The sequence below is a fragment of the Ochotona princeps genome, chromosome 8, assembly GCF_030435755.1.
Source record: "Ochotona princeps isolate mOchPri1 chromosome 8, mOchPri1.hap1, whole genome shotgun sequence".
NCBI lineage: Eukaryota > Metazoa > Chordata > Mammalia > Lagomorpha > Ochotonidae > Ochotona > Ochotona princeps.
In genome coordinates, this window is record NC_080839.1 from 60,296,585 (window position 1) to 60,309,534 (window position 12,950).

At 49.8% G+C, this 12,950-nt stretch overlaps 1 protein-coding gene across 2 annotated transcripts in view; it reads left to right on the top strand.

Annotated features, from left to right (window-relative positions):
* The window catches only part of GALNT14 (polypeptide N-acetylgalactosaminyltransferase 14), a 196,343-nt gene that overhangs the window by 138,172 nt on the left and 45,221 nt on the right, over positions 1-12,950 (top strand). For both annotated transcript variants that reach the window (XM_058668119.1, XM_004582712.3), the window contains exon 3: positions 12,064-12,162. In XM_058668119.1, the coding sequence (XP_058524102.1) occupies positions 12,064-12,162 (99 nt within the window). The remainder of the gene's footprint in view (positions 1-12,063; positions 12,163-12,950) is intronic.

A 12,950-nucleotide genomic window follows, 5' to 3' on the forward strand; every position in this document is an offset into this window, starting at 1 on the left:
AGGGAGATTCATGAGTTCATGATGTAACATGGCAAGCCCTGGGTGCAGGTCAGGGTTGGGGATCAAAGGGAAAGCAGAAAGAAGTGGTAAAGGCAGATTGGGAGGCAGGTTTGACGGGGAAGGCGCTGGCAGGTGGGGGTGGAATGGGGATGAGCCTGTGCTTTTTACCTGTCCTCCCTTATACTCCATAGGGGTACACCATTGTGCCTTCCTGGGGAGAGCTATTGGACATTCGGCAACTGGCAGCCCATTCCTGAGCCCAGTGTGCTGCAGGCAGCCAAGCCCAGAGCCCCTGGGCTGCAGGCTTTACCCCAGCTGCTTTGATCAAGAAAGGTTCCCTCTTACATCAAAGAAGTGAATATCTGTTTTCATATCCGTTAGCAGGAAAATCTGAGCACTGCTGTGAAAAGGTGCCATGGACCCTCAAGAGGGGATGCCATTGCTTAGCAGATGAAGGAAAGCCCAGACTATGACTTTTCAGCCTTCCAGAACTTTCCAGTGTGTAGCCTCCAAAACAGAAGATGGGAAGAAATGAGATTGGAGAGGCAGTGAGGCCAGATGGTCCAAGCCAGAGCTAGTGCAAGCTCAGAGCCAGGAGCCCAATGGTCAGGTTTGGGGTTGGCTGCCTCCTGGGACCTCACCGACACCTGCAACAATAGGAGAGGACGAGTCGGAGCACTGACCTCAGAGATTTGTTGTGCACATTGAAAGCTCTGCGAATACCCGAGACTGAGGATTTAGTAAGCATTCTAAGTGATTGGTGTTGTGCCATGTGATTCAAGCTAAAAGAAGACATGAAGGAGCACTGGTCCCAGACACGGAGGAATCATTTTCAGCAAACAAATGCATTTTTCATCATCCTGCGGACTGTCCGCACCAGGGAGATTATGCATTTGCTCACTGAGAATGCCATCCTTTGCATATGTATACATTAACATGTGCATGCTTGTACACACACACACACACACACACACACTCACATCCAGCCATCATCTTGGGTGTAGGTCCTGGTAACATCCCAGGAGAATCTGCCCCTTTCCCATGCTCTCTAACAAAACTCAAACTCTTGCCTGCTTGGAAGGAACTGGTTACTCTAAGAGGTCACCAGTAGCTGCCCAGCAAAGCAGAGGGAACCTGGTGCATGGTACACTGGTGGTCATTTCCAGGATGTCTACGTGCAGTCACCAGGGTCTGCATTTTCCATGACACAGGGGTATTCTGGGGTGATACTACACAGGCAGGATGGGGACCCCAAGAGATGGATCAGGACCAGAGAGTGGAAAGCTCATCTCGACTCCTTAGAATCCACAGCCCAAAGAACAAAGATGGTTCTGCTGGCTACAGAACAGAGAACAGGAATGGTATGGATGTCCGTGCTGAGCAATCTGTGTTGTGTGCTATGAAAAGCCAGGCACAGGCCCATAATTGAGTGGAGCAAACATTTGTGCCGTTCTTATAGCATAGGGCTGGTCTGTAGAGCTAGGGTAGACAGTAAGGAAGACTTCTCTAGTGCTGAATTTCCAATGGATGTGAATTGTGGCCTTTTCTGTTACCTTGTATGGAATGGAGAGGCTGGCACATAATGAGGTTTAAAAAAAATATTCTTCCTCTTCCCCAACCCCCAGACAGAATCTTGCAAGCCTAATACTGGTCTCCATAGGTTGTAATGATATTTTACTTATTCACAAGAGCCAACCATCTGGAGACTAATTATCTGGCACTCATGTTGACATTTTAAATTAGATTCTATATAAATTAAAGTTCAGGAACAATATATGCCAAAGATGTCCAAGGGAAAGTAGACGCGAGCCACATGTAGAATTTAAAATTTCCTGGGAGTCACATTTAAAATAATAAATAAAAAATAAAAGATGCAAGTGAAATTCATTCTACTAATATATTTTATTTACTCCCATGCATCCAAATATTTTCATCTCAACATCTAATTGGTGTCAAAACAAACGAGTGTTTCATACAAAGTCTCTGAAATCTTGCATGTATTTTATATTCATCACTGCCCATCTGCGTGCAGGCTAGACCTATTCCCAATGCTCAGTAGCAATGTATGGCCAGCAGCGGTCACTAGACCAGACAGTGCCCGGCTAGGGGAAGAGCGGCAGGGCTGTCGTCTGCCATAGGATTCAGTCTCTCCCCTCCCACGGGATAAAACCTCATTTCTCACTGCTGGAATTTTGATGAACAGGAGCAACAAGCTGGCCTTTTAAATACCACCAGAGATTTCCACTGAGTGTGACAGAAGATGCTTAAGAGCTGTCCGGAGACTTCAGATGCCTTTGCACGGTTTCCCCCAGGGCCGCCTCAGCCCTCCTCTGCCCATTCCCTCCTCCAGCTTCTAGACTCCTGTTCAGTTTTACTGACGAGTTTGTTCTTTCTTCTTGGCATTCTTGACCTTGACCCTGGCTCAGCTGATAGACGTGCAGCTCTCCAGTGCTGGTATCACCCAGAGTTTGGCACAGGATGTTTTCTCCTTTGCCCTGGACACCCTGAACACCTCTCCAGCCTCTTCCTGCGTTCACGCTGTGTTCATCCACTCCCTTTGCAGGCACCTGCTGTGTGTTTGTGAAGTGTGAACACCATGCTAGGTATTGACATAACTACAGCCAGTAACTCTTTGCTTTCATTGTAGTAACAGCCAGTGGAGGAGACGGAAAAGTTAATTTTGTGATTCTTTTTTTTAAAGATTTATTTCTTTTTATCATAAAGGCAGATTTACAGAGAGAAGGAGGAACAGAGAGAAAGATATTCCATCTGTTGGTTCACTCCCCAAATGGCTGCAACAGCCAAAGCTGAGCTGATCTGAAGCTAGGAGCTAGGAACTTCTTCCTGGTCTTCCACGTGGGTCCCAAGGTTTTGGGCCATCCTTGGCTGCTTTCCCAGGTCATAAGCAAGGAGCTGGATAGGGAGTGGAACAGCTGGAACACGAACCCAGTGCCCATAAGGTATGCCAGCACTTGTAAGTGGAGGATTAACCAACTGAGCCATTGTACTGGCCCTAATTATTTGATATTTATTAATTATAGGAATGGTGTATGCATAAGACCCTAGAGAGGCCCATCAGAAAAGTCTGGGGACATGGGAAAATTCTTCTCAGGGGAAGCAGCTTCCAAGCCATGATTGAAAGAGGAAAAAATAGTCAAGTCTGTGAAAAGAGGAACATGCAGGAGAGAGGGGACAGCAAGCTGGTCAAGCAGTAGGGGGCTGGGACTTTGATGGTGCAGCAGGCTAACATCAGCAGGTCACTAAGTTCAGGCCTCCAAGCATGGTGAGCCATGTGGAATCTCAGCTTTGCTGGGCAGTAAGGCAGCGCTGGAAGATGTTAAAAATGTCTTTTTGGAAGGGGGCTGGTATTGTAGTACAACACGTTAAACTGTTGCTGTGATACCACCAACATCCCATATCAGAGAGCCAGTATAAGTCCTGGCTGCTCTGCTTCCATCCCAGCTTCCTGATGATGCTCCTGACAAAGCAGGAGAGGCCAGTCCAAATGCTTGGGCCCCACTCACTCACATGAGAGACCAAGGTAGCAATCCCAGCTCCTAGCTCCTTCATAGCCCAGTCCTGGCTGTTGCAGCCATTTGGGAGTGATGCAGTGATAGGAAATCTATCCCCACCTGCCCTCCACCCTCTCCTCCAAATACACACACACACACACACACTCACACACACACACACACACACACACACACACACACACACACACACACACGGATGCAGTTTGGGACAGATCATCCTGTCCATAGCATACAGGATAGATTAGGAAAGGATAAAGCCAGCTAGAAAGTTACTGCAGTTGTTTAGATAAGGCACCGTGTGAATGGGTTCAGGTTCAAGATCAGTGGTGAGCAGGAGCATACCCAAGGGTCAGTCAGGGGAAGGGTGGATGAAGAAGTTACGGCCCAACCAAGAGAGAAAAGTGCACAGGGATTAGAGTTAGGCTTATCATAGCAAACACATGGGGAATTGAAGTCTTGGAGACAGTGAGATAACCCAAAGAAAGGAACACTGAGAAGAAGGCCTAGGTGAGAAATCTTGGAGAACATCAGAAAGTTTGGTGCACAACATAAAAAGGAACAGCCCACACGGAGGACGGCCATGTCATGCTCATCTCGCCACAGCCAAGGGCAAAGACCCAAACACTTAATATCATGTGTGACTTGGTGATACATAAGATGAATATGGAAGAACTGACCTTGCATTTAGCAGCATAGAGAAGTCCTGGGGACCTTGAGGGAGACAGTGGTGAAAGGGCCTTTGAAGGCAGAGGTGACCAGTAGCCCATGTGGACTGGGGCCTGGGCCTCTCTGTGCCATGTCATGGTGGCCTGCCATGTCTGGGTACATTAAGGAAACCGAGCAAGCTTGGGAGATCTTAGCTCTGCACCAGAAGGTGACACGGGGCAGGGCAGTTACTGTCTGCATCTCAGATTGTCTGAGAGAAAGAAAGGAGCTTAAACCAGTGTTAAGAACATTTCATGAAATCCTGCTTGGTAGGATGCTATGTAGTATGCTTGGCTAAATACAAGGATGCTTCAGGAAGGATATGGGACATAGAATTAAAAGATGCCTTTATTTTGGTGCAGGCAGTTATTGAAATCCGTGCATACTAGGTATTTTCAAAAAGTTCGTTCAAAGCATCTTACAATGAAACTGTATATGCTTTTATGCAGGAAATATTTTGAACTCCTATTATGTTGAAGCTTTGTGTGGTATGAAAAAGGAGAGAGCCCCAGGGTGGGGATGGGACAGGTTTTGAGGTTCAAGTTTGGTGAACAGGAGGCTAGCAGGACTCTGAGAACCATTGACATGTGAATGTGCACTGGCGAATCACCAATAAAAGCTCACCCAGGTTTAGCCCTACCCTTGTATACCTCAATAACCAAGCAAACACGTTCACCTGCTGGATATGTGACCCTGGAATATGCAGTGTAAGGACTTCTTTATTTTTTTTAAAGATTTATTTATTTTTATCATAAAGGCAATTTTTAAAAGAGAAGAAAAGACTGAAAGATCTTCCATCTGCTGATTAACTCCCCAGATGGCCTCAACAGCCAAAGCTAAGCTGATCTGAAGCCAGGAGCCAGGAACTTCCTCTTGGCTTCCCATATGGGCTAAGGGTCCCAAAAACTTCAGGCATCCTCCACTGCTTTCCCAGGCTATAAGCAGGGACCTGGATGGAAAATAGAGCAGCCAGGACATAAACCAGCACCCATGTGGGGCTACCAGTACTTGCAGGAGCGGGGTGGGGGGTGGAGATTAGCCAGTTTAGCCATTGTGCTAGCCCAGTGTAGGAACTTCTTAACTAGGCAATCTTTGTAGATCCTTCCAGTCTAGCATTGTAACAACCAGGAATTGGCTTGGAGCCAGAGAGTACAGACTTCAACCTGCTGATACTTCCAAAATAGAGACAGAGACTGAACCTGTGGGGAAGTCCAGACAACACAATTTCTTCCCCCTGAATGCCCCCTCCTCCTCCCTAGCTAACTTTCCAGCTCACCAGGAAAGACTCTTCGGGTTATTCCCACTTTGCTGGCAAGTGCACTTCGCAGAGCCAGTTTCTGAGATCAGTCTGATCTTCAGGCTGCAATTAATCAGATGAAGGGGATGTGCACTAGAATTGCCAAGGTGGAGGTTTTCCTAGAATTGGATGCTGTTGCAGGCAGATGGTTAAGAAATCTAGGGAGATCCTCCAAAGTGCAAGAATATTGCAGCCCCTGCACTGGCCTGACTGAGCAGTTCAGTCAAGAATAAAGGCAGTTGTGTTGGCATGAGGGGATGCACATGTCGCCCTAGATAGGCTCTCCCCACCAAGAGCAAACGTCCTGGCAAAATGGCCCTGTGCTTATGAAATGGAAGATAGCCTTGTGAGAAAGTCCAGGGCAGTCTTTCCTAGCTGGGCTTCTACAGAAGAATGATGCCCTAAAGGCCTATGTGTACAATTCAGCTGACTGCTGTCTTAGGCACCTGAAGGGGCATGTGCCCTCCCTGGCAGAAATGAGAAAAATCACCCCTCCAGTAGTTTCCTATGGATTGTGCATCATGCTCAGAACCCCTAAAGGAGCTGGCATCTGTAACAAATGTTACCGTTCCCAAAAGAACTACAGAAAAATGTCCCCATGGGTTTCCTGAGGCACCCCCTTGCCCAGCATCAACTTGGAAGCCAGCAGGGTGTGAATAGAGGATCCCTAGGGGCTCTGGGACACTTTGGCTTGCCCTTTTACCAAAGAAATGAGAAGCTATGGTTGGTCTGTGTGTTCTGGAGCAGCCAACAGCACCCGCTGCTGTTATCTGCTGCTATGAAACAAGCCACCCTAAAGGAAAACAATGCTTTATTTGGGTCAGGAATCCTGAAGTGGCTGAGATGGCTTCTCCACTTCAGGGTCCCTAATGGGCAGCAGCCAAGGCTGGGGCTGCAGCCATCTGAGGTGGGGGGATTGTCTGGGGCAGGGTTCTCAGCTGAGCTTGAGGACATGGTAATTGGCTGGGATTCAGTCTTTTGCCATGTGAGCTTTTCGACATGGCAGCTGGTTCCACCAAAGCCTGCCAATCCAATGGTCAGGAGTCAATGTCACATAACAGTCCCTGGAGTGACATCCCATTGCTTTAATTGTCTTCTGATGTTTAGAGTAGGTCGTCAGATCTAGCCCTCAGTGAACAAGGGAGCAGGAGTTGGGGCCTTCTCTGAAGCTGCCTACCACAGAGGCTGGTCACACTCCTAGGCAGTTAGCCTCTCTGTTCCAGCCCGCTTTCCCTACAACTGCCACTGGAAATCTGGAATTTAAGGATTTCTAAAATTTAGGGAGAGAGAGAGATCAATCTTCCATCTGCTGGTTCACTGTACAGATGCTACAATGGCCAGAGCTGATCTGATCTGAAACCAGGAGCCAGGAGCTTTTTCTGGGTCTCCCATGTGGGTGCAGGGGCCCAAAGACTTGAGTCATCCTCTGCTGCCTTCCCAGGCCATAAGCAGGGAGCTGGATGGGAAGTGGAGCAGCCATACCGCAAACTGGTGCCCATATGGTATGCCAGCACCACAGGCAGGGACTTAGGCTACTGTAGCACAGTGCCAGATCCTGGATTCTGGAATTTAATAACGTGTTCAGCAATTCAAAATCTCAGTGTTATTTTAAGTGTCTTATGAGATGCAAGATTTCTGTAAATGCTAACTGGGGGTGGCAGATGAGGCAAGAATTGGGAGCAATACATGTTTATGTGTCTGGACAGATTAATCTGCATGTGAAATCCCAGTGAAATTGACATGAAATAAAAATTTCATGCCTTCCAGTGTTCCAGGATTGCCCATGAAATGAGATTAAAAGAAATTTCTGACTTCACAGTGGTCATGCTTTTTAAATTGCTTTTCTTCTGTTCTGAAGTGTTGATCTTGAACCCAGGGGCCAGCCACAGCTGTGGCATTGCGTGCTTTTTGTTTGCTCATTGGCTGGCTTATCTCGCTTTTTTTCCTGAGTGGAGACTTCTTACCTTGCACAGTCCCAAAACCAAAATCTATAATTCTAAAAACCAGTAGCAAGCTCACTGGCCCCTGTCCTAAAAGAGATAGCATTCTGGGTCAAGAGCTTTTCCATTCTCTTCCATTCTTGCTCACACATGGCTGGTTTGGGCGGTGCTGGTGGTGAAGGAGCTGGCAAGCAGATGATGCTGCTGTCCCTGAAGTCTCCTCTGGGCTGATGGGTTTGGCGGGAGTGAGCGACAGAGATGGGGAAGGAGGTGCACCTGCATGCAGGATCCGCAGACTGCCACTTTCTCCTGCATGTGCTCCAGGAAGTTAGTTCCACTCTCACGTTCTGTTACTTAGGCCCAAGTTCCCTTTTGCCTTTCTGGCCTCAAAGTTTGAAGCGGTGGAATGTGGCAAGAAGACAAAGCCATCCACTCATCTGCCTGGGTCTGACCTCTACCGTGTGCTTTGGAACTGTAGAGATTGGAAGGAAAACCCAATTCCTGTTTGGGTCAGTGTAGTTCTCTGTTCTGGAACAGATGTCTGTGAATCCTTGCCCTGGCCACCCCCAAGGCCTTGTGGAGGTTGCTTGAGTCCCCACCCTCTCTGGCTTTAATGGGCAGCTTGTACGAACCCCAGGGGGTATTCCTGTGGAGACACAGCCAGCAGTGTCCCCTCCCCCTCCAGCCTAGACTCCCTCCATGGCACTGGCTAATAATAGCTGGTTTCTGGCTCTTGGGAGAAACTACTTTTGGTGTGGCAATTGGAGTTTGGGCACCTGGGAGCATCTGATGTGCATGGGCACAGGAGACAAAAGTGTAACAGCTGCAACATGCTGGCACCATGACCCTAGTGGCCAGTGTGCTAGACTCAAACACCCCTGCTAGCTGGGGCGAGCTACTTAGCCTCCCGGCACCTCCATCCTCACGCTCCTTGTTAATAAATCCATAAGACAGAGACTTCTTCATAGGATTATTGTATTAAGTCCATGAGATGCAGAGCAGGCAGGCACCCAGCACAGGGGTGAGATGCCTCTTGGGAGGGCCTGGCTCTGTTTCCAGTCCAGCATCGTGAACATGGGCATCTGGAGAGGCAGCAGGCGACAGCTCAGTTGCTTAGCACCCATGGCATCCATGTCGGGGAGACCGGATGGAGTTTTAGACTCCTGGCTTTTGCCTGGTGCATCCCTCACTGTTACAGGCATTTGGGGAGTGAACCACCAGATGAACCATCTCTTTGTTTTTCTGTCTTTTGAATGGAATGAAAAATGTGGGAGATGCTGTGTTGCACCATAAGCAGTATTTGGAGCACATGACACGGGGTGAGTATTGCCAGCAGCACACACCCCAAGGATCAAGGCTTATAGCAGGGAAGTCACTGCCAAGCTCTCAAACTAAGGGGTACTCTGATGCGTGCCACAGTTTACCTTCTCTGTAGAGTGGCAGTTCTCACAGGTGTTGGAAGAGTCCGTTGAGACAAGGGGTGGGTCCCAGCTTTCTGAACTGCATGGAAGGTGGGGGAAGGCTCCATGGAGTCCTGTGAACCTGTTTGGTGTGTGGCACTCCTGCTCCCCAGTTCCCTGTGGTCTGCCTACCCTAGGCTTGTGCCTGCTGGAGGAGCTGATCACTTCCTGCCCAGCCCTATACTAGGGAGCTGGAGGGGCTCTAAGGTCAGAGAGCAAAGCAACCCATGCCTGCCCAGGACAGGGGGCTGAATTAGGTCATCTCTAAGGTTTCTTCCTTCTCTACACTGTGAGCTTGTGCTTCCAGGATGCAAGTGTTCTCCAGTTGTGATGATGACTCTACCTGCCATTTTGCCCAGTTTCTGTTAAACCCTATGTGCTCCGTGTGCATTGTCTGCAGTTGCACTAGCTTGGGAAGTGGGTATTTGACAGGTGGCAACACTGAGATAAACCACTTGCCCAAGGGCACACAGCGTCCCAGGGCCTAGGTTCCTTTCACTCATGCTGATGCCACATCCTCTGACCCCTTCCTCCTCTGGTCTCTGGAGACACAGGGATGAACCACCTGCTGCTGAAGTCCGGTTCCAGACCTGGCATCTACCGACAGGCAGAGTTACCCACAGATGTGGGCTGATGGCCAGCAACCCTGATACTGTTTTTCAAGTAGCTGTTATTCCGCAGATCTCAGACTGATAGGTGGTGTCCAAAATGCCCCCAGCCAGACCCCTGTGGCCTTCCATACCTGTTCTGCTTCTCTTCCTGGCTCTGCCTCACCCAGGAAGTCTAGCCCCACCTCTCCATGAAGCCTTCTGCACACTGCAGCCACAGCTATACCCCTGTGCATACTGTGTGTGTGTGTGTGTGTGTGTGTGTGTGTGTGTGTGTGTGCATGCTATGTCTCTATATGCACTGGCCTTCCCAGCTGACACCTTGCAATGCAGAACAGTGGCCCTGATGGAAACTCTCTAAGTGAGCTAGGTTTTGAGGTCCCACTGCCTCCCGTGAGGTAGGAAAGGAAGTTAGCTTTAGAGGTACCCTGGCAGTAGTGCCTTCTGGGCAGCCCCATTTTGACTGCCTTCAGCTCTGTCTCATTTCTATGGCTGGCAGCTTGGTGCCAGCTGCGGTCTGATGATCGCCATTCCTTTCCATAGAGATGTGTTTCCACAGTGCTGTTTGAGCATCCTCACAGCATGGCGGCTGGCTTCCCTCCAGGTGTCCTAGGAGGAGCCTGCAGTACTTTGTGGGGAAGGCAGACTCTTCTAAGTGTCATCGGGAATGTGTTCTGTCCTGAGTCAGCGAGAGAGGCGACTGCAGAAGACATGATGATTAGGCAGTCGGAGTCTTGGGAGGGTGGCTGCCATACTCCTTAGGACTAAGACAGGTTAAGCCTGTGGCTGCCCTGGAAATGCTTTTCTGACTCTCTTACTACTTTCATGTGAGTATCTATTATGCTTAAATCCTGACCTAGGACAGAGAAGATGGACAAAGCTATAGGACCTTTCCTGAGGCATCTTGCCGCCAAGTCGGGGAGACCTTCTCATGAGGAAATGTTAGAAAAGAGATCTGAACATAGTCACAGGAGCACCAAGGGCAGAGCACTAGCCTCCAAGCAGGAAGGGCGTTTGCTCTGGGTTTTGAGGGACATGAAGGAGCTCCTCAAATGGAAAAGGAGGAGGGATATTGTTTCATGCAGGAGTGACCGCACGAACACCAGCTGAGTCGCTGCAACACATGACTAGTTATGATGGGTCACAAAGCTGGTGACAGTGTCTCGGACTATGTGCATCAGCAGCCATGTGGGAGGCTTTGAGCCACAGGAAGAGCTGGTAGCACTCTGTGGCAGCCAATACTGGGCAAGAAGCCGGTGTGGTGATCAGGAAAAGGAGGAAAGACCACCTGATCCAGGGCCACAGAGGGAGGACAGGAGGGAACTGGTGGTGGCTCTGTGGGATGCAGGGGACAGGCCTGTGAGTCTTGTCCACCATCTCCCCCCACCTTCCCTACCCTGTAGCTTCTGGCCTGAGCACTCCTGGATGTCTCCTCCTGGGGAAAAATTGTTGCAGGGAGGATTGGCAGGCCCCTAGGCCTGGGTCTGAGGCCTCAAGTGGGCTACAGACTGTCTGGAAGATGGAGTGACAGCTGTGAGCTGTCTTCCCAGGGGGAGAAATTGATTGCACAGTCCCCCAGTAATTCACAACCCCCTTGAATCCTATCACTGGGTCACTGGACCCCAAATTAAAAGCTCCAAACCTGGAAGGAAATGGAGGAAGATAAAAAGAGCAAACATTTACACCCCCTCCCCAACATTTGTTATTTACCTCCTCTTTAATGCCTCCCCCCTTCCGCCCCCGCATAATAGGACAAGCTCTAAAACAGCGAGGAACAGGAGGAAGCATTTACCCAGCCATCGCCCTCCGAGGCACCAGCATCGCTAGGCGGGTTTATTTCCATTATTATAGTAATTTGGGGGCTGCAGGCTACAATTTTCACTTGCAGCGAGGTATTAAATTGAAATTACCCCAGATGTAATTGTCATGCAAAATGATCCTGGACATGTTGGAAATGAATGGTTTTTCAAGACAGGATTTCCACTGCCTACATGAGTGCATTCTGGCTCTCACCCCTTTGGAGGGGTGTGTGTGTGTGTGCATGCGTGTGAGCGCATGCACACGTGCACCAGGGGCCAAGGATCAGTGTGACGTGGCACGCTTGAGCTGTTGTCTCAGGACCTGGCAAGGCCCCTGTAGGCTGGGATCTTCTATGGACCCATGGCATGGACAGAGGGGGCTGGAAAGGTACGGACTGGAGGGCATAGCCCAAGGCACGAAGTTGGGTTTATGAGTTCACAGAAGCCACTGTGCACTCATGCAGACAGGCAAGAAATACTGTATTCATTTTCTGTGTGTCAACTGCAAGCCCAAGCTCTGCCCAGGGAAGGTGGCAGGAGAGCATTCAGCTTCAGTCATCCTTGGCACTCCCCAGACGCTCTGAGGGTCAGAGAGACTGTGGCATTACCCAGTGCTAAACATGTGTCATACTGGTGACCGCCAAGATGGCCACGGGGCCAGCCTTGCAAATGTGTTCTGCCTTGCCCAGGTCTTACTGCCTTCCGCCTTTCCTCCCTGCAGATGCAGACTGCTAATGTATTGCAAGGATCTTCCACCTACCAGCATCATCATCACCTTCCACAACGAGGCCCGCTCCACCCTGCTCAGAACCATCCGCAGGTAAGGCAGCATTCTGGGGAGGGTCACATCCAAGTGCTTGGCGAATACTGTACTCACCAAGCTCTGGGCCTAGCAAGTGGAACATCAGGCTTTCCTATCTCATGCTGTCCACTGCTAAGCACAGCACGTATGTCTGTTTGGCCACCTGTTGTGCTCCTGGGAGAGAGTTCTTACCCCCATTTTATAGGGAGGAAGAAAGAGACCAGGGCACGCAAGAACTTCCACAAGTTCACAGAGTGTGAAGAGAGGACAATCCCTGAGCACTTACCCTCCACCACTGTGCTCCACTGCCCCTAGGGCCCGAGGGTTACTAATCACAGGTGACAGGGACCCATGGCAGCACCAGGCTGAGATTTGAAATCAGACTTGTGTTGCAGCCAAGCTCAGCCCCTTCCTCTGCACAGCCTCCCACTCCAACCATAAGTGACAATGACATCAAGCTCCCACAGTCTAGCATGGTCACTAACACTTGATCATCCTCAGCACCTGGTCTGGACCGTATGCCCTGCTGTGTGGCTTATGATGTACATAGGATTTTTAATTCACACACGTCTCCTGCCACCAGAAGAACTGCCTCTAGGATGCAGAGACTAAGCCGAGAATTCCACATCCCCGTACCCCAGCCTTCCAGCAAAGGCCCTGGTCATCTTGGCTGTTTTCTGCCCATGCTGTGCCCCTTCCTTGCCCTGTGCCCACACTAACTTCCCTGCCCTCATCATGTGCTCAGCAGAATCCACACTATGCATGGCAGTGGGGCAGCCAGCAGTCCTTGAACCCCACCCCCCCAC